Genomic DNA, 18524 nt, shown 5'->3' on the forward strand with positions numbered 1-18524 from the left:
TTGAGCTGAGAAGGAGATGTTCTGGCTTCAGTCCAAAGTTCAGCTCTGGCGTGGGAAAGAAACAGGACCGTGGTCAGAGAGTGTACACAAGGCCAGTGACTGCATGTGTGTGTGTCTGTGTGTGGGTTTGGAGTGCAACGTTACATGTAGCAGACAGCGCTGTTAGCATGTGCTGATCGACAGGCTGGTCACGTTGGCCGTGAGAGCCGGTCGACGTAGAGAAAGAGAGATGGATAGAGAGCTTTTCATCCAACCCATTAGGGACCGTAGAATAGTCACATGAAACATCCGATCTACATACAACACAAAACAGACACTCTGCTGACAATCTGAAGCCCTACGTCCAATTCAAAAGTCTGTTCCTGTTCTGCTTAAGACACAGATGTTCAAAGGAATAAACAATGATAAATCAGCACTGCAAACTGACAACACACACAGACAAGTAGGCACATGGACAGAAGTGTCATTATTTTCCTGAGTCAGAAATGTTCTGGCTTAGGAACCAAATCACTTTTCCTTTTGTTCTGTCACTGCTGCTCAGAGCGTCTAATGACTTATACTGTTAGTGAAGAGAAAAGCCATGACACTTCAGAGCCCTGTTAGCACACGCATGCACGCACACGCCTGCACATGCATACATGCACACACGCACACACTGACACACACTAACCCATTAGATTGTAATAGAGGCCACCTGGTCCCCTGTCTAGAGGACATCAGTGGCGTAGCTTGATGTAATAAAGACATCTTAGTACCTCGCCCATGCTCTGTGCACACTCAGACACATGCATACAGAGAGACACATACTTAACCTACTCAGTTTCCCAATATCTTTACTAGGAGAAGATACAAAATGAATAATGCCTGCACCATCAGGCGGTATAATAATTGGTAACTTATTAGCAAAACTACCCACATTGGTTTTATTTCTCTAGAATACACCACCTGCACTGCTCAGAGTCCTGAGATCTCAGTGTGTATGTTGGGGATTTCTTTGACCTCATCACAGAGCTAATTAAAAGCACATTTATCAGTTAATGAGTGAAAAACACAAGGACGTTCAGTTTATCACACAGACTGAAACATGTCAGCCTGTTTCAGAAAGAAGAAGAAAATATCAAATATCATGTTATCATAAGGAAGAGGATATGAAGGTTAGGTGCTGGGAATCTTTGGGTGTCTCACGATTCGATTCAGAATCTATTTTTTGATTCAAAACGATTCTGGATTCATGATTTAAAATCTATTTTTGAATTAGTACATCTAGTCCAGTCGTTTGTGAGACTGGCTGAATGTCTTGCCGCTCCATTTGACAATCTACTGAGTTAAAGAGCTAGCCTTAGCACTTAGCAGTAAGATACTGATTAGAAGAAAAAAAAAATTTGGACGTTATCAATCTATTAGAAAATCTCAGATGATAAGAATCTTGATTTTTACATAAATCAATTCTAATGAAAGATCCTTGCTTGTGTTGTATCTCCCATACTCTCTGATGAACATCGCTTTGGATAAAAGCGTCTGCTAAGTGAATTGTAGATATGAAGAGCTCTTACTAAAGCAAAAAATAGCACAATGGTTCTCAGTTTTAGGTGACTACAGTCAAACGATTGTTATGATGATTCAATTGTGCAGTAGATTCCCTAATCTTGCAAACTTGAAATAAGCAAGATGAAAGAGCTCTGATTGGTCATCTCATCCTCTTGAGACGACATGGGGGCCTCTTCTGTTGGGGCAAATAACTTCATGATCACCTGGACTGTTTCGTGCACTTACAGTTGTGGTGGCTCTTGGTGACGCTGTCAGAGTCCAGGGCGTGGTAAAAGTCGTAGACTGAACGACCCAGCAGATCGTCAGGAGTGTAACCCATCAACTCTGTAACCCTGTAACACACACACAAACAGAAATGTACAAGAAATGTAAAGGAATGAATGCTAATCAATTCAATTGTTGTTGCCCTACCTAGATGTAATCATTAAGACAAATCCTGTGCTCTGTCCTTTACTTCTTCACTTCAAAAGGGTTCACACATGATTTTGTAAATCAAACAGAGAGGCGTAGTCGTCCAAAAATAAGAATGGCTCACATTCTCTCTCTCTCTTTCTGCTAACTCTCTGTGCTTCTGAGAACAGCTTATCTCTCTCTGTCACACTCATCATGAGCACTTTATTAATCAGGATTTTATTGCTGACTTTAAACTTCTTAGTTAAAAAAAAAAAAAAAACCTCACTTCTTCCGTTTCATTTCATTTCTCCAGCTTCTCTTTCCCAGTTAATATCCAACACATGAATTTTACATGTAAATTACATGAAGCAGTAATGTGGTTATCAAAAAAAGAGACACTATGGTTGCATGAAAATCTTAAAAATGTTGTTATTCATAAAAAGGAGTTATTTTAGCATAAGAGAGGAGATCACAGTATAGTTGTTTTGGCCTGTAAGAGGTTGTTGATTCACTCATTTATTTTGATTTAATGGAGATTCTCTTCCCAACAAACTGCTCTGTGAGAACATAATCCTAACCAACAACAGGAAATGACCCCGTGAACACACAGTTTGGTGGCTTTAAGGAGACCGCAGAGGGTAAACTGGGACAAAGAATGCACACAATTCATCATGCTTTGAGTAAATTAAAGTGGCCTCCTCTGCACTTTCAGTCTGATGGGACGAAAGTCCAACAAAAACATCTACCATAAGAACAAGAAGCAGTTTGCGATGGTATTTGACTTTTAGATTTAAACTTTATTAGAGGACGTGCAACTGAATCTTCAAAACATTTGACCAAACTGAGCAACTGATTTTAATTCCATTGAAACATATTGATGGTGACAAAAAAACAAATTACTAGCTTTTTATTTTTTTAAATTGTGTTCAATTATAGTTGTTAAGTGATTGTTGAATTGATGAGGAATGATAAAGTCCATTACAAATAATGATCAAGTTAAATTAAGGTTTCTAAAAAAAATCATGTTTTATTTTACACTGGTTGATGTTTTTAATCCTGCTCCAAGCTCCTGCGAGAAACTTTTGCATTGCATTTATTTTGTGACCCTTGTGGACCAAGTTCCTCCCTTTGCTGATTTTGTGCCGCTTGAAGGAGTATTTTGAAACCAAAAATCTCATCCTGCTTTCTTTGAACAGTGCAATGTTTCACTTAGAGCACCTGTGCTGTGGAAAGTGTACAAATATCTGTTCCTGCAGGGAGCAGTTAATCACTTTGTCTTTGTCTCTCTTTACAGGAATTCCAAAATAATTATGTAAAACTCATGTTAATGCTGATGGTCTCCATTGATTTTGTAGGTCTTTATCTTTATCTTTCCATAACCTTAAGCTTATTCCATAACCAGCTAAAAACTCATCCGATTTTTAAACGTGCTACTCTTACTCTGAGTTTAATTCTTAAGGTTTATAAAGACACACAAACTTAAATCTCGTAACTATGAGAACAAAACAAAATGACAGCCTTCTGGTAATTAACTATTGCTTTAATACGTTTTCCAATTCTGCTCGTCACCTTTCACAAAATGATCGAAGAATCACCAGACTAGAATTCCTGTTTTTATTTTATTAATCATACACACAAATTGTAAGTTATAAAGTCAGAGTAGGATGAAGATTAAAGCGAGGTTCGAAGTTGTAGTGAGAGAAGTTCAGAGAACGAGAAGAGGAGGAGAAGAGTGGACGGTCTGCTGGTGCAGAAAAGACTCTTGTCCTCAGATTACATAACACTCACAGATGCAGGCTCAGAGAGGAAAGAGAGGGCGGCAGGAGGAGCCGAGGAAATGAAAGAGAGGAGACGAGCGGAATGGCACATCTTCAAGCAAAGTGGACTAAACAAGGTTCAAAGAAGTGGTGACAGGTGCAAAATGAGGGGAAATGTGTGACTTTAGGAGGTGAGCAAAGAAAATATAAAAAATGTAGAGCAGAGAATGAAATATTAGCTCATTAGCAAATTCATTCATTCATTTTAGATAGCTTTTGGTTCTAAATCTAAATAACTTTTTACAGTATCTTGTTCTTTTGATTATTATTGTCTGTAACTATGTAGCCTATTTGCTCCCCATCAGGTCCTGTGTATAAGGATGAGCTCGTTGACTGTATTCATACCATCCTGTCCTATTAAAGGCACTATTTTAATACAATGATTATTATTATTATTTAGGATTTACATTAAGGTCTGTAACCAGACTGAGTTTCATTAAAGGTCATTGTACAGTATGTCCAATTAATCTCAAAGACCAGTATAGGGACATATAAAGGCATTCTTCTAATAAGTAACACTGGGCCTCATAGATAGATAGATAGATGGGGGGGGGGGGGGGGGGTCATTGCATTTAAAGAGACACATACCAAAATTGAGCACTCTGAGAGAGCTGGTTTATACAGGGTAACAAACCTCTATACGAATACATTTGTTCAGGAGAACGGTTGGTGAATGAGGCCCATCGTCTGTATGAACTGAGACTGATCTGATCCTTTCCTTCACTTTAGATTTTATAAAGGTGTGAACTTTAAATTCATGAATAGCAAAAAGTCGAGCTGTAGGATTCAGGATTTATGCCTGGGCCACTGCTAAAGCCTGAGCACTCTGAATACAAAAACTCTGGCGTGAGAGTGTTCATTCACTTTTATTTTGGACCTTAGATACAGTATGTGCCAGCTTGTGTGCAGTTACCTTCATAGAACTCTTTAGTTGTCAAGCTTATACATCGAATTTATTTGAACAACTCTGATGTTTGTAAAGTGTGCACGGGCCAGCTGGTATAGATGGGGACATCCCAGCCAATCATGCATATCATGAAGAAACTGGACATTTTTGGATGTTATTTAAGTCTAAGAGGTTTTATTTATTTTCACTATTTTCCCTTCTTCGCTCATCCCTCTCTTTTTATTCTTCTTTGTGCTTTCCTTTTCCTACTCAAACTCTCAAAGTGCCAGAAACTAGCAGAAGAAGAAACATTTTGTCCCTTCTCTAATGAGTCCTACAGTAAGTCCTCGCTGGGCTCATTTGCTCATTTGTGTAATTGGAGAGAAGATTTGGGCAGCGAGTAAATGACACAAAGCAGGGGAAACAGAAAGTTTGTCCTTGTTTTTAGCACAGTGACACACAGACGCCTCAGCGTAAAAAAATGCACACTCACTTTTCTCCAACAGTAACCTTTGTCCTGCTTGAGCAACTTGATGAGATTACAGGTCTGCAAACAAGGGGTTGTGTAACTCAAAACAGTGTGTGTGTGTGTGTGTGTGTGTGTGTGTGTGTGTGTGTGTGTGTGTGTGTGTGTGTGTGTACAACCTCCAAGCAGGAAGCCACCCTCTGTAGTCCGAGTGACATGTCTCCTGTCAGCTGTCAGCAGCCTGAAGTGACATCTTTACAACTCTGGAGTGTGTTTATTTTTGTTTTTTAAGGTCTGTCTACACAAGTATCTGTGATCTGAAACAGTTGGCACGGTCTGACACTGTCGTGAGAGCATCTTATTAAAGTATTAATGTTTCATCTCTGGCTTATATTTCTCACTGACGCCTCTGCCAAGTCAAACCTAATCAGTCAGCAACGTAATCAGTCAAAAAGTCTTGTGGTAGCATGCAAGTGTGTGTGTGTGTGTGTGTGTGTGTGTGTGTGTAACTCTATGCACTAAACGTTGTTTGAACTGGCAGTGCTCCATAAATGATGCTGCTCTTCTGTTGAACTCTTCTGAACTTTACTCTGCCTCTTTAAAAACCCAACGGGTGCACTAATCCTTTTTCTGATTCAATCAATCTTTAGATACTATTTGAACATTTCAGACTCTGAATTATTGAGCTCATTTTGCTGTTGTTTCAATACTACAATCAATGTAACTACCATTATTTATTCTTCTGCTGAATACTGTTTTTGAACGTATGTGTACTTGAACTTGTGCTTTTTCTGAGGCATTGTTTCACTGTTTCTCTGCTCTGTTGTGTTGTGTGAATCTTATTCGACTGTACCTTAATACTTGATCAATCTGCAACGATTTGTTCTGCATTATTAAACTATCTTATCTACAGTATATGCCACGATAAATCAAGTACTGGTTTCGTTAAAGAAAAGAAAATGACTGTAGGACATAAGCTAAGGCACTGATTACTTCTGAATGTGTTTCAATTTGAAATGCTGACCTAAGGACTTTTAACAATAAAAAGCATGATAATAATCAAAATCTGGTATGTCTTTAAAGACCTCTGAATGCGTCTGTAATGCAATACAATATTCTACAATTTAGCATTTTCTATTCTCATTTAACCACATTTCAGTTTGCACAGTCATTTTACTGTTTCATGAAAAAGCGATAAAACAGTGATAAATGAAAACACTGCTCTCCCGACAAGCGTCTGTAATCCTGTGTGTGAGCCTACCTCTCGTCACAGTAGGTGAACTTCATGTCCATGCTGTGTCTGCTCAGGAAGGTCTTGCTGTCCAACGGCGTGTCGATGTTGGACGGGTGTGGGATTGGTTCGCACATCAGAACAGCACAGGTGAGTGGAGGCTCTTTGAAGCCACACAGCCCTCGTGGAGGGCAGCTGGTGTACATCTTCAGGTGTCCGGTGCAATGCAGCACCTAGAGTGGAACAGAGACAGGACTTAAGTGTTTATTGGAAGGATAGGTACGTATATTTGCATATTTGTTTTTCTTGTAAAAAAGTGATTACAGAACCTCAAATAATTCTCTTAATTTGGCTGTTTACAAGATGATAAAAATCGGACCTGTACATTTTAAGGTTTCACAAGATGTTGTAAATGGTTTCAAACCAGTGATCCAATGCCTGTATGCCTGAGTCTAATGGTTGTGTTTCTTTATTTTTTTATAAGCATGATTTCACACATAAGATGTGCAGATGTTGCAAAAGTGTTGGCTCATTCTCAGATCTCTCTCTCCCTCACCTTCCAGCTGGCTGACTTTAGGTTGACGGTGCGTCCTCTGTTGGTCACCGTGCACTTCATCCTCATGAAGAAATCTCGTTCAGCGCTCAGCTCTTTGCCTTTTTTACTGAAGCTGCTGCCTGAAATACAAACAGTCAGCGGGAAAATTCAACCCAATGATACAGCTGGGGCACAAACAACACAACATTGAGTCATCATTGCAGAACGCATTGGACAACACAATTACTGTTTATTGGTGATACATTCAAAAATTCATAAAAGAGCATTTTTTTTTTATGTGTGATTAATGTTGTCTATAATAATTTTCTAAAACTCTCAAACATGTGCAAAATCTGGCCAGTCCTTTTTTTTTTAAATTAAATTACACAGCATTTTTGCTGGACTTGTACTCTGTGTTTGGAACATGTTGCTTTAACAAACTCTTTTCAAACTGGTTCTTAAATATCCATCCACTACTGTATTAATGTATCTTATTCATAGCTTTCACGTGATGGAAAGCCGACCTGGAGGGCAAGAAAAGCTCTCTACCACTGTACACTCCTGAGAAGTTACTGGTCTCAGTTGCCACCTACATGTTTTCATCTGTTTTATTTTAAAATTTTTCAAATGAAATACAGTTGTTGTTTAATGCGATGCACTAACTAGGGTTGCCACCCGTCCCGGTTTGTCCCGTATTTCCAAGACGCCTTGAACTCATCATCATTCGGCTCGCATTCAGCCGGCTAGTTCCCGCCTCCTCAGAGCGTCCGCTGGTTTGTTTGGTTCTTTTTTGGCATGAGCAATGAGAGCTCTTTAGTGATTGGTTGAGAGAAAGTCATAGGAGTCAGAAGGAAACATGTCTGCAGCTGTCTCTGATACCGTGCACCATTGAAACGTAAACGTATGCAGAAATACAGATGTGAGTAGAAAGTAATGCCTGGCTTGACAGTGTCAGTGAAAATGAATATAATGTAAAGGAAACTGTTGAAGGCCTACTTAATATATTTTCTCCGATATTAATAGATAGGTTATTCCAGTATAGTTTGGATAGTGTGAACATTTTTCAGTACATAAAACAAGAAGATGACATTTATTTTAGCCAAATCTGTATTCACAGTATGGCCTGGGCGAGATATCATCAATACAACATCAATATATCGACAGTAGACACTTAATTAATACAATAAGAAAATAGTTCAAAACCATATTAATAGAATCATTCATCATGAAAAAACAACAAAAACAACAGACTGAAGGACAAAATGAATGAATAAAAATACTATTATATTCGTACTGTTTATTTAATTAATAATCTGTCTGCTCCCCTCTATGTTACAGCAGTTTCAAAAGCACTTCAATAATACTCTGTTAATGAATTAATGTTAAGTTAATAACTTTATTTGAAGTTTAAGTTAAGTTGTAAATTAGATAGGCCTAGCTAAGCATCTGCTGAAGTCGTGTTAGGTGCATTTCACTGTGCATACATTACTGTATCTGCTTTTACACTCAAAGTTTTAAGTGCTTTATTTTCACTTTTTTTTCTGAAATAATTTACAAAAACACAAAACTTAAGTGTGAGTCTTATTACTTCATTAAAACAACGTTTTAAATCCTGATTCACCACAACTGGTGCCCCACCCCACCGTTGGGCCAGTGGTGGTGAGGCCCCTACTGAGTTGCACCCCGCTGTGGGGTGTCCTTTATTTTTCTGCTTGGAAGGTGGCAACTCTAACACTAACCAACGAGGAGACGAGCCCGAGTTTTGCTTGTACAAAATTTAATCCAAGAAAAAAAACAGAAAGGAGGACGTTTGTGGATTACTGCAGTTAGACCCTCTGTGGCCCCTGTGAGGGGAAACAACAGACTTTTCCTCATCCTGACATCAATTATTGTGTTGACTAAGTCTAAATATTCCTGCCGTTAACTCAAATTACTGCCCCAGAACACTAAAATTGACAGCTGATACTATTCTGATAGTATTGCTAGCTAACGCTAACTAGCTAATGTTAGCTAATTAGCGCTCACCGATGCCTGAATGATGAGGAATTTCTTGCCCTTCACTTCTCAAACAGCAGCATTATTGACCCAGACCGATCAATAATATATAAAGCTGCCTGTACGTTTGTAGATGTTTCATCCTACAGCGGTGTAAGGAGAGGGATTCTCCTCTATTTATCAGCAATATCAGTGAAGTGACGTTCTGGTGTTACGGTTAAAAGAGTGACCATGTTAACTGATGACTTTCAGACAAACGCGACTGAAAGTGTCCGAACAAATGCCTCTTTGTTCCGTTTTTGTATTCTCATAATGTCAAAATTACTTGAGAGATATTTTTAAATGACCTGGAAATGGTCAAGGTTGAATCCAGCCTAGTTCTCCCACACACACACAACCCAACACACACAAAATAACACACACACAAAATAACACAACACTATTTTTAAATCTATTTTTAACTGCACAGTTTAAGTTTGTTTCATTTAGGGGTATTCTTTAAATCTTTCTTCGGGTTAATATATATGTATGGGAGGGGGGCGTCGGTTTTGTGGTTTAATTTGTAACAAATGTTTCACGTCATGTACTTCTTTGTAACCTGCTACTGGATGCTTGGAATTTCCCTCGGGATCAATAAAGTATCTATCTATCTAACACACACACACACACACACACACACACACACACACACACAAGAGAGAGAGAGAGTGGGGCCAAGCTGTTACATCACAAGGTCAGAGTTCAGCCACAGAGCCGGTGCTGCAGAGCGAAGTGCTGAAGTGTGTCTTTTGTGAATCTGCACACTCACCAGTGTGTCTTTATCTTAAAACAAAAGATATACAAAAACACACCTCTGTTGTCATCCTAACACAAGACGACATTTTGTGTTTTCATATATATATATATATATAAATCTTTTAAAGTGAAAATGACTATAACATATAAGATACTTTCTGTTTGTGTGTTTAGTGGCTACTGCTGATAAGAGTTATCAACACAGCTTACTGAGTGTGATTGTGTGGTGCAGTGTTACACGTGTACTGATGTGTCCTTCCAAAGTAAAAGCCTCTTTGAGGGTCGAATCAACATGTGTCACATGTGTGCACTGATAGACATTTTTTTTTCTATCTGTACTTTGCATTGTAACCTGTGTGACATTATTGTGCTACAAATACTGTTACATACTATGTTTCTTATCTGTAACAGATAATGACCAGCTCGTCTCTCTCGGAGTCTTTCCTCGTCTTCCCGTTCACACTCTCTCAGCGCTTATCAACCCATTCCCCCCTGCACTCCCCACACACACACACACACACACACACACACACTTCTGTGTTGTATCTCTCTTTAGGTTGTCCTCTATATGGTCTCTGACCTTCTGTTCTCGTGTTTGTTCTGGACCCTTTTTCACGAGATAGATAATATTATGTAACTCCCTACTTGCTGTTTTTGCTTCTTTTCCCTTGGATTTAGTCTTGACTCACATAAAGAAGGGAGGGGGCTGAATTGTTGGGGGCACTTAAAACTGTGCCTGACCCTTTCCATGGTGCCAACAACAAAATCTGTCTCATAACCTTTAAGGCTTGACTCAGATTGTAAAGTTAAAAATGTGCATTGAACGCTCTGTAACTAAACATCTGTATTACAAGCTTTACCAGTCTAGTCAGCCTTGGGTCAACCATTTATGTTTAAAAATGTAAAAAGGTTCAGGACTTTACAAAGAAAATAAAGTTTTGTTACTGTGCCAAAGAATGTAGCCTTTGGAAAGTGGGTAAGGCCCTGTGTCCAACTCGCTTTTTTTTTATCTGAGCATGTGTGTCTTGTTTCAATTGATTTCAATGAGGAGAGAGCAGTTTAATATATCTATATTTATATTTGTGAATTGAAGTTAACTCTACTATTCTACATTTTGCTGACTAAAACAAACCCTTACTGCAACATTTTTCATTTCCTGTGCCTTTTCCATCGCTTTGTCTAACCCGAACTGCACAGTGACATCATTATACTTCTTTTCTGTTTGTTTCACTTTTGTCCCATTATATTAATGTGAACTACAATAGTTACAAATTTAGATTTTCCCCGGAGGAAAAACCTTATTCCATGCCAAGGTTATCAAAAATTAAAAGAAAATTTGGTTGGGACTTTTATCTTTTTGGCTAATTTGTGCTCTGCAGATGACGACTTTGACTCTGTTACCTTTATATACTTCAGAGCAACTTTCACACATTACATCATGTGATGGGCAGATTTCCATGTGAAGCACACAGCCGCCCTGTTTATGGTTTTATGAGACCAGCCGGTTACCTTTTATTGACCTCATGATCTTTGCTCCTGTTGCATTTCCAGAAGGTACATAACCAGGTACATAACCAGGTACAACAGGTATACAGACTTTTTTAAATAAAGAGTAGCAGGGACCGACATATGATATTACTATTTGTTTATGTATTTTGTGGGGGGTGGTTATCAAATAAATAATATTGATAATAATTAATAGAAGAATTAGATGGTATGTGTAATGAGGATAACAGGTGTGTGTTTATACTGACCAGCTGTTTTCAGGCTGAGGTTTTCTCTGATCTCCTCGTGGTCACATGGATGAGTGAAGTCAAAGATGCTGTGACCAGTGAGGTCCACCTGAATAATAAGAACAACATTATAACAATAAAATAAACACAGGTAACATTTTTACATGGAAAAATAACTTTCCTACGACTGTCTTGTGACAGCTTTACAGCAGAAGTTGGTCACCACACTGAGTATCAGGGTGAGACTTGTTTGCCAGTTTGCTTTGGTTAAACACAAGACAAAAGCAGGGTTTTTTTGTTTGGGTTGTTGTGGCCCCTACAGAACTTGTTTCAACACAAAACAAGCAGAAACTCATCCCATTGCTGTTACGTGCCGTAGTTTTGTGTGTTTGTTCTCTCTCTCCTGTGTGTGTGCTCCCCAGGTGTTGCTCCTCAGCCTCAGAGTGCCCAGTCACACCTGTGGCTAATTACTAATCAGGGGCAAACTATAAAGAGCAGGAGAGGAGGCTGCTAGTTGCCAGTGGGTCGTTGGACTGCGTGTGTCTTTGACAAGAAATTGAGTGTGATCCTTCTGTGGAAGGAATTTTGTTCCGATTAAGGCCTTATTGTTCATATCTTGAGTGTTAGTTTTGAATTGGCTTCTCTTTGTTTTGTGTGTTGTAGAAGAAGCTTGTTTTGTGTTGCACATTGTGTTTTAGTTTGTTAATAAATCCATTTTAACTTTGCTTACATTAGTTCCTATTTTCTTTTCCCTGGGTTTTAATTTATTGTTACTCCCCTCATCCCCTAGGCATCTTGTGGAATGTAACAATCGCTCACTGCAAAGAGTCATCAAACAAAGACAATCCATTTTCTCCTCTGTGGTACGCTTTTTTTAAGTTAATACCAGTCAATAAAAACTGCCGAGTAAGTTTTAAATCGAGCCTCATTGTTGACCTGAACAAGATCATAAACATCATTTGAAATCCTGCTAATTTTTCCTACCTGGTTTCAGCTATGTCTGATGTAGTCCCACACTTTTTTACTCCACTGGTTACATTTTTTTTCATTTTTCTTCGTAATATTTATTTTGAAGTTGCAGAATTGTGTTTGCCTGCATGCATGTTCATCAAGTTTATTAAAAGTTCCTTTTTACAACAATCAATGCCAGCCTTTATTCTAATCCTTGCTGTGTGCTTCTATGGTTGCTTACCTGTGTGAGCCCCAGGAATTTGTTGATGTTCTCAGACAGGAATATAATGTCGCCTTCGGACGTTACCACAGTGACAAAGCCCTCCAAAGACTTCAGATACAGACTGTCCATCTGAATGTCCTCCTCACTGTCACCACTGCTGCTGCTGCTAGAGCCTGGAGAGAGGAACAAGAAAACAAGGTGTGTTACACTCACAGCTCATATTTCTCACTCCAAAGTCAAATTAAACTTGTTGTTATTATAAATGCATGTGCGTGTTTCTGATATATGCATGCATTAGGCTTGTATTTTCCTTCTTAAAGCTCTGGCTCAGCATCAAAACAAACCATGGGACCATCTTGCATCTCAGACCCCTCCCAATACTGGGGCCCCCTGACAAATTACACCAGAATCTACACAAGCTGCTATAATAGCTGGCCGCTTTTAGAGCATAATTTACACATGACGCAATTATGTTCAAACATGTACAGAGCTGCATCCAAACATTTTTACACAGAGACTCCAGTGTGTCCACCATGTCTCGCTGCACAGCTTACTAATACCATAAAAAAAAGCTTGCGAGTGCCCACTGCCAGAGGGTCAGAGTGTGTGTGTGTGTGTGTTTTGACGATAGCGCCATGCTGAATAAAGCCCAGCAGTCGGTTGGGACCAGAGTGCTTGCAACTCCTCCAGTGGGCTTCCATGAGATAAGAGAGTCCAGTTCTCAATGCTTCAATCAAGGCCTGGGGCTTGAGTTTGGAGCCGGGCCCAGATAGCGTTAACCCCAAGGGGAACCAGAAGCCTTCTCATGGGCCACATGGAGCTGCGGGGGACTCCTGTCCGGGCCCGGTCCAAACTCCAGCAGCACCTTTGGCCTACATAGCTGTGATTACCAGTCATTTGGACGGATTTGCACTTTTCTTCTTTCTCTGTTGTTCTTTGGTTGCGTAATGGGCCCTGTTTGAAAATAATAGGCTGCAGAAAACAGCATCTGATAGAGACAGCTGCTGCTCTGATAATCATTTCCTCTCTGACATTTGTTCTGCTGCACTGCAGAAAAGAAAATGGCAGGAGCACAAGGTCATTTATGACTCTCAAAGTTTATTACTTTAGTTTAAGTCGATGTTTCATGGGAATTTTTCCACCTCTTTTTTCCCTTCTTCTTAATCTATTAAAAAGGCGACCCTGGACAACTTTAAGCTGTCTAATTTGTTGTTGTCGTTTGTTTGTTTGTTACTGACATCACTTTTCCCAGTAATGTCTGACATGGTGCATGTTATGCTCACAGAGAACTATGGTAGCCTGAAACAGTGCATGCGCAGGTGTGCGAGTAGTGAGCGTTACTTGGATAATGACAACAATGAATACTCGATTAAAGCTCACAGAATATCAAAACTACAGCTACACAAGTCAAGAGAGAGAGGTGGGTTAGAAAACCAATGAATACTCGAGTACTGGACTATTGGTACCCATCCCTAGCTGTTATCGTGAAAGTTATTTCATTTTTTTTAATTACTGCTGGTCACAACACTTTCTGTGAGTAGGAAAATAGAACAAGATGGGCACCAGGTGCTTTCTTTGGCTTACTAGAAAGCATAAGGTTGACATCACATTTTGTCCAATAGGAGGGAATTCGAGAGGGCCCTGAATCACATTTATTCTACTAGAGGTGTGCTCTTGGGGGGTCCTGGATCCATCTTTTCCACTGGAGGGACACAACCGAAGGCACTATATTGTGTTTTCAGAACTGGAAGGGCTTTCAAGCATGGTATGAATCATATTTACTCAACTGAAGGGGCAGCTTTGAGGACCCTGAATATGAGTTAGGTTACCGCTTGATATTATACAGAAATATAGAGTATATTGCCTTATATGGAGTTATATGGAACACTGTGCAGTTTGAATGTAAACAGTGTAGATTAGAATGTTCATTGTGATGACACATCAAAGCCCCATCAGTGACTTCAGAGAACCTTTAAGTCTGGGAGGATCATTGACCACAAACCTGCAGAAGAGGAGACATCTCAAACCCTGATATCAAACCAGCACGAGTACTGAAAGAAGACAACTCCAAAAATGAGTGACCTCATTGATAAAACGGAGCTTGTATGGTTTGGAAAACTGACTTTTGAGGAGAAAAAGAAGGAGACCAGGAGGAGAATGAGTGAAGAACTAAGAGCCATGGAGATGGAGCGCAGAGAAAGAGTTGCTCTAGAGGCCGTGGAGAAGCTCGAGATGGAGCGTGAGGAGAGAGAAAAATTGTCTGAAAGTCTGAGAAGACAGAAAGAAAAAGATGAGGAGGTGAGGAAGATGCAAGAGGCCAAACGGAGAGATGAGGAGGAGAGGAAGGCCAATGAACTTAAGGCCCTGCCGAAAGCTGAGACGCCTCAGTGGAGTATGCTCTTACAGGTGGATAAAGAAGATCAGGGGAAAAGTCCCAAGCACACCATAAAAGCTCTGGAAGAGGAGCAGCAGAGGAGGCGAGAGGAGGCTGGGCTCTGTTCCCTGCCAAGAGTAGGAGACAAAGCAAGGCCTGATCTCCAAACCTCTGAGCTCAAGGCAAAACAGCATCAGGGTAGAAAGAAACCCCTGATCAATAACTGGGTTGGAGAGCAGAAAATCAACAGTCAGCCTGATCCCCCAACCTCTGCACAACAGCATCAGGGTAGAAAGAAACCCCTGATCAATAACTGGGTTGGAGAGCAGAAAACAGACAGTGAGCCTGTCGAAGAAAAGCCCCACCAAAACAACTCCACCTATCTCCTCTTTGCTGCGAAGGCTGCACCAAAGTCTCTTACTTCAGACAAACCAGAACCTCCTAAAAGCAGCTCCTCACATGGGTGGACAAAGAAACTGAAAGTTGGTTACTGGGTGGACAAATTCCATCATAACCGAGAGAGGCAGGATGAGAAGAGAAAGCTCAAGACTGAGGAGCAGTATGCTTGTTTTATGGCCTACAAAGAGAGCCGAGCAGGACAATGATTGTCACAGTGGAGGATCTGCTGAAAACTAAAACAGCATCCTCTAATCCAGTGGTTCCCAAAGATAAGGGCCGGCAACCCCTGCTCTAATCCATGTCTTAGAAACAGATAGTCACCCTATCTCTTTCTAAGACACACAGGCTCAGGACCGAAAAACAAAAATCACTTGACAAACAATTAACAATCACAGAGAAGATTAAACATCCAAATATGAAATACAATTAAAATACAAAGATCCAAATAAATACAGAATTGACAATAATTGGAAAAAAATTATCAAAATAAAAAATATCAAAATTACCTCAAAGTTGTCATGTTGATGTGATTCTGCCCAACGGGCACAGATTCACCTGCTGGTGTTGCCTTATTGATTGATTTAGGCTCACAGTTTGCTCCATCTGTGTTCAGGCACAACCCTAAGGTGCCCTGGAAACCCCACCAATGGAGGGGTGCTGTGATGAAATCCAACTACAGTCGTTACGGTTCAACATTGCACCAATTTGTTTGTCAAAATGGATTCTGTTTAACAATCCAGCCCAGAACATCAGCTTCCCAAGAATTTCAACTTGTTCACAGTTTGCTGTTGTGTGTGTGCTTCTGTCTGTGTCAAGTCGCAGCTCACAGGCTGGCTCAGACTTCCAGATACCCCCCCCACTACTTCAAACTGGTTCAATTACAGGGCAAGAAGCTGGATGAAAGGGTACCAACTTCTATGGAGTTAGATCAGTCTCAATATTCACAAATGCACACAGAAGGATTCACAAATGTATTTCATTCTATATAAATGTAAAACAAATCCACAAATAAAAAAATAAGAATCACAAATGTATTTCTGATTCACACACAAATATTTATAGTTGTGTATATGTAATAGAAATCCACAAATATATCATATACATATATATTTAAAAACACATTTGGATCTTGTTACATTTATATACAAACTGTTCAGTCTGCATTTACAAGCTCTTTGTCATTTGTGAATCTCACTGCATTTGTGTGTGAGATTTTTGAGACTCCCCTGCCGTGGTTAGATTCACAAATGCATTTTTTTCAGCAAGGAAATGTCTGTAGCCAATCAGATTTATTACTGTAAATATTATTTATCTTATTTTACCTCATTTTATTTTACCTTATTTTGGTTGTATTGCACCGTGGGACGGAGACAAACGCAATTTCGATTCCACTGTACGTCTGGCATATTTTGAAATTGACAATGAAGTTGACTTTGACTTTGACTTTGAGATGTCTGCTTCCTATTCGGCCAACCACAGTAGCGTAGATTCAAAAGAGAGGGTGATATTAAATCTCTGGAAGTCTGACACTGTGCCCCAGTTCAAGACCTGGCTAACTGAACTCACCTGTGTACTGCACATGGAGAAAATCCGGTATGGCATGATGGGCAATCTTACCACATTTTTCAACATCTGGCAGCCTTTTTTTTTTTTTTTTTATCTTGCCCAACTGGACAGAGTTCCCGGATTTTACTTCTCACCGCTTACCTCTTTTTAAACGTTTGTCTTAAGAAATATTGTGCTAGTGATGCAATGTAGCATAAAGTCCTGCAGTGTAAGCCCTGTTTTGTTTTTTGTTTGTTTTTAAGTCTGACTTTATTCTTTATATTCTGTAAAACTTTCTGAAAATCTTACTAAAAACATGGTTTAAAAAAACCAATGAATACTCAAGTACTGGACTATTGGTACCCATCCCTAGCTGTTATCGTGAAAGTTATTTCATTTTTTTAATTACTGCTGGTCACAACACTTTCTGTGAGTAGGAAAATAGAACAAGATGGGCACCAGGTGCTTTCTTTGGCTCACTAGAAAGCATAAGGTTGACATCACATTTTGTCCAATAGGAGGGAATTCAAGAGGGCCCTGAATCACATTTATTCTACTAGAGGTGTGCTCTTGGGGGGTCCTGGATCCATCTTTTCCACTGGAGGGACACAACCGAAGGCACTATATTGTGTTTTCAGAACTGAAAGGACACATTGGATCAACGTGAAGGGGAAATGCATTTTGAGTGCCCTACATTGTGTTTTTGCACCGGAAGGGCTTTCAAGCATGGTATGAATCATATTTACTCAACTGAAGGGGCAGCTTTGAGGACCCTGAATATGAGTTAGGTTACCGCTTGATATTATACAGAAATACAGAGTATATTGCCTTATATGGAGTTATATGGAACACTGCGCAGTTTGAATGTAAACAGTGTAGATTAGAATGTTCATTGTGATGACACATCAAAGCCCCATCAGTGACTTCAGAGAACCTTTAAGTCTGGGAGGATCATTGACCACAAACCTGCAGAAGAGGAGACATCTCAAACCCTGATATCAAACCAGCACGAGTACTGAAAGAAGACAACTCCAAAAATGAGTGACCTCATTGATAAAACGGAGCTTGTATGGTTTGGAAAACTGACTTTTGAGGAGAAAAAGAAGGAGACCAGGAGGAGAATGAGTGAAGAACTAAGAGCCATGGAGATGGAGCGCAGAGAAAGAGTTGCTCTAGAGGCCGTGGAGAAGCTCGAGATGGAGCGTGAGGAGAGAGAAAAATTGTCTGAAAGTCTGAGAAGACAGAAAGAAAAAGATGAGGAGGTGAGGAAGATGCAAGAGGCCAAACGGAGAGATGAGGAGGAGAGGAAGGCCAATGAACTTAAGGCCCTGCCGAAAGCTGAGACGCTTCAGTGGAGTATGCTCTTACAGGTGGATAAAGAAGATCAGGGGAAAAGTCCCAAGCACACCATAAAAGCTCTGGAAGAGGAGCAGCAGAGGAGGCGAGAGGAGGCTGGGCTCTGTTCCCTGCCAAGAGTAGGAGACAAAGCAAGGCCTGATCTCCAGACCTCTGAGCTCAAGGCAAAACAGCATCAGGGTAGAAAGAAACCCCTGATCAATAACTGGGTTGGAGAGCAGAAAATCAACAGTCAGCCTGATCCCCCAACCTCTGCACAACAGCATCAGGGTAGAAA

General features: G+C 40.0%; 1 protein-coding gene across 1 annotated transcript in view; it reads right to left on the reverse strand.

Moving 5' to 3' along the window:
• The window catches only part of epas1b (endothelial PAS domain protein 1b), a 60479-nt gene that overhangs the window by 11259 nt on the left and 30696 nt on the right, over positions 1-18524 (reverse strand). The window contains exons 3-7 of the mRNA XM_020655661.3: positions 12592-12746; positions 11421-11508; positions 6898-7016; positions 6372-6574; positions 1774-1880 (exon numbers count right to left, since the gene is read on the reverse strand). Of these exons, the coding sequence (XP_020511317.2) occupies positions 1774-1880; positions 6372-6574; positions 6898-7016; positions 11421-11508; positions 12592-12746 (672 nt within the window). The remainder of the gene's footprint in view (positions 1-1773; positions 1881-6371; positions 6575-6897; positions 7017-11420; positions 11509-12591; positions 12747-18524) is intronic.

The sequence above is a fragment of the Labrus bergylta genome, chromosome 10 (assembly GCF_963930695.1).
Source record: "Labrus bergylta chromosome 10, fLabBer1.1, whole genome shotgun sequence".
NCBI lineage: Eukaryota > Metazoa > Chordata > Actinopteri > Labriformes > Labridae > Labrus > Labrus bergylta.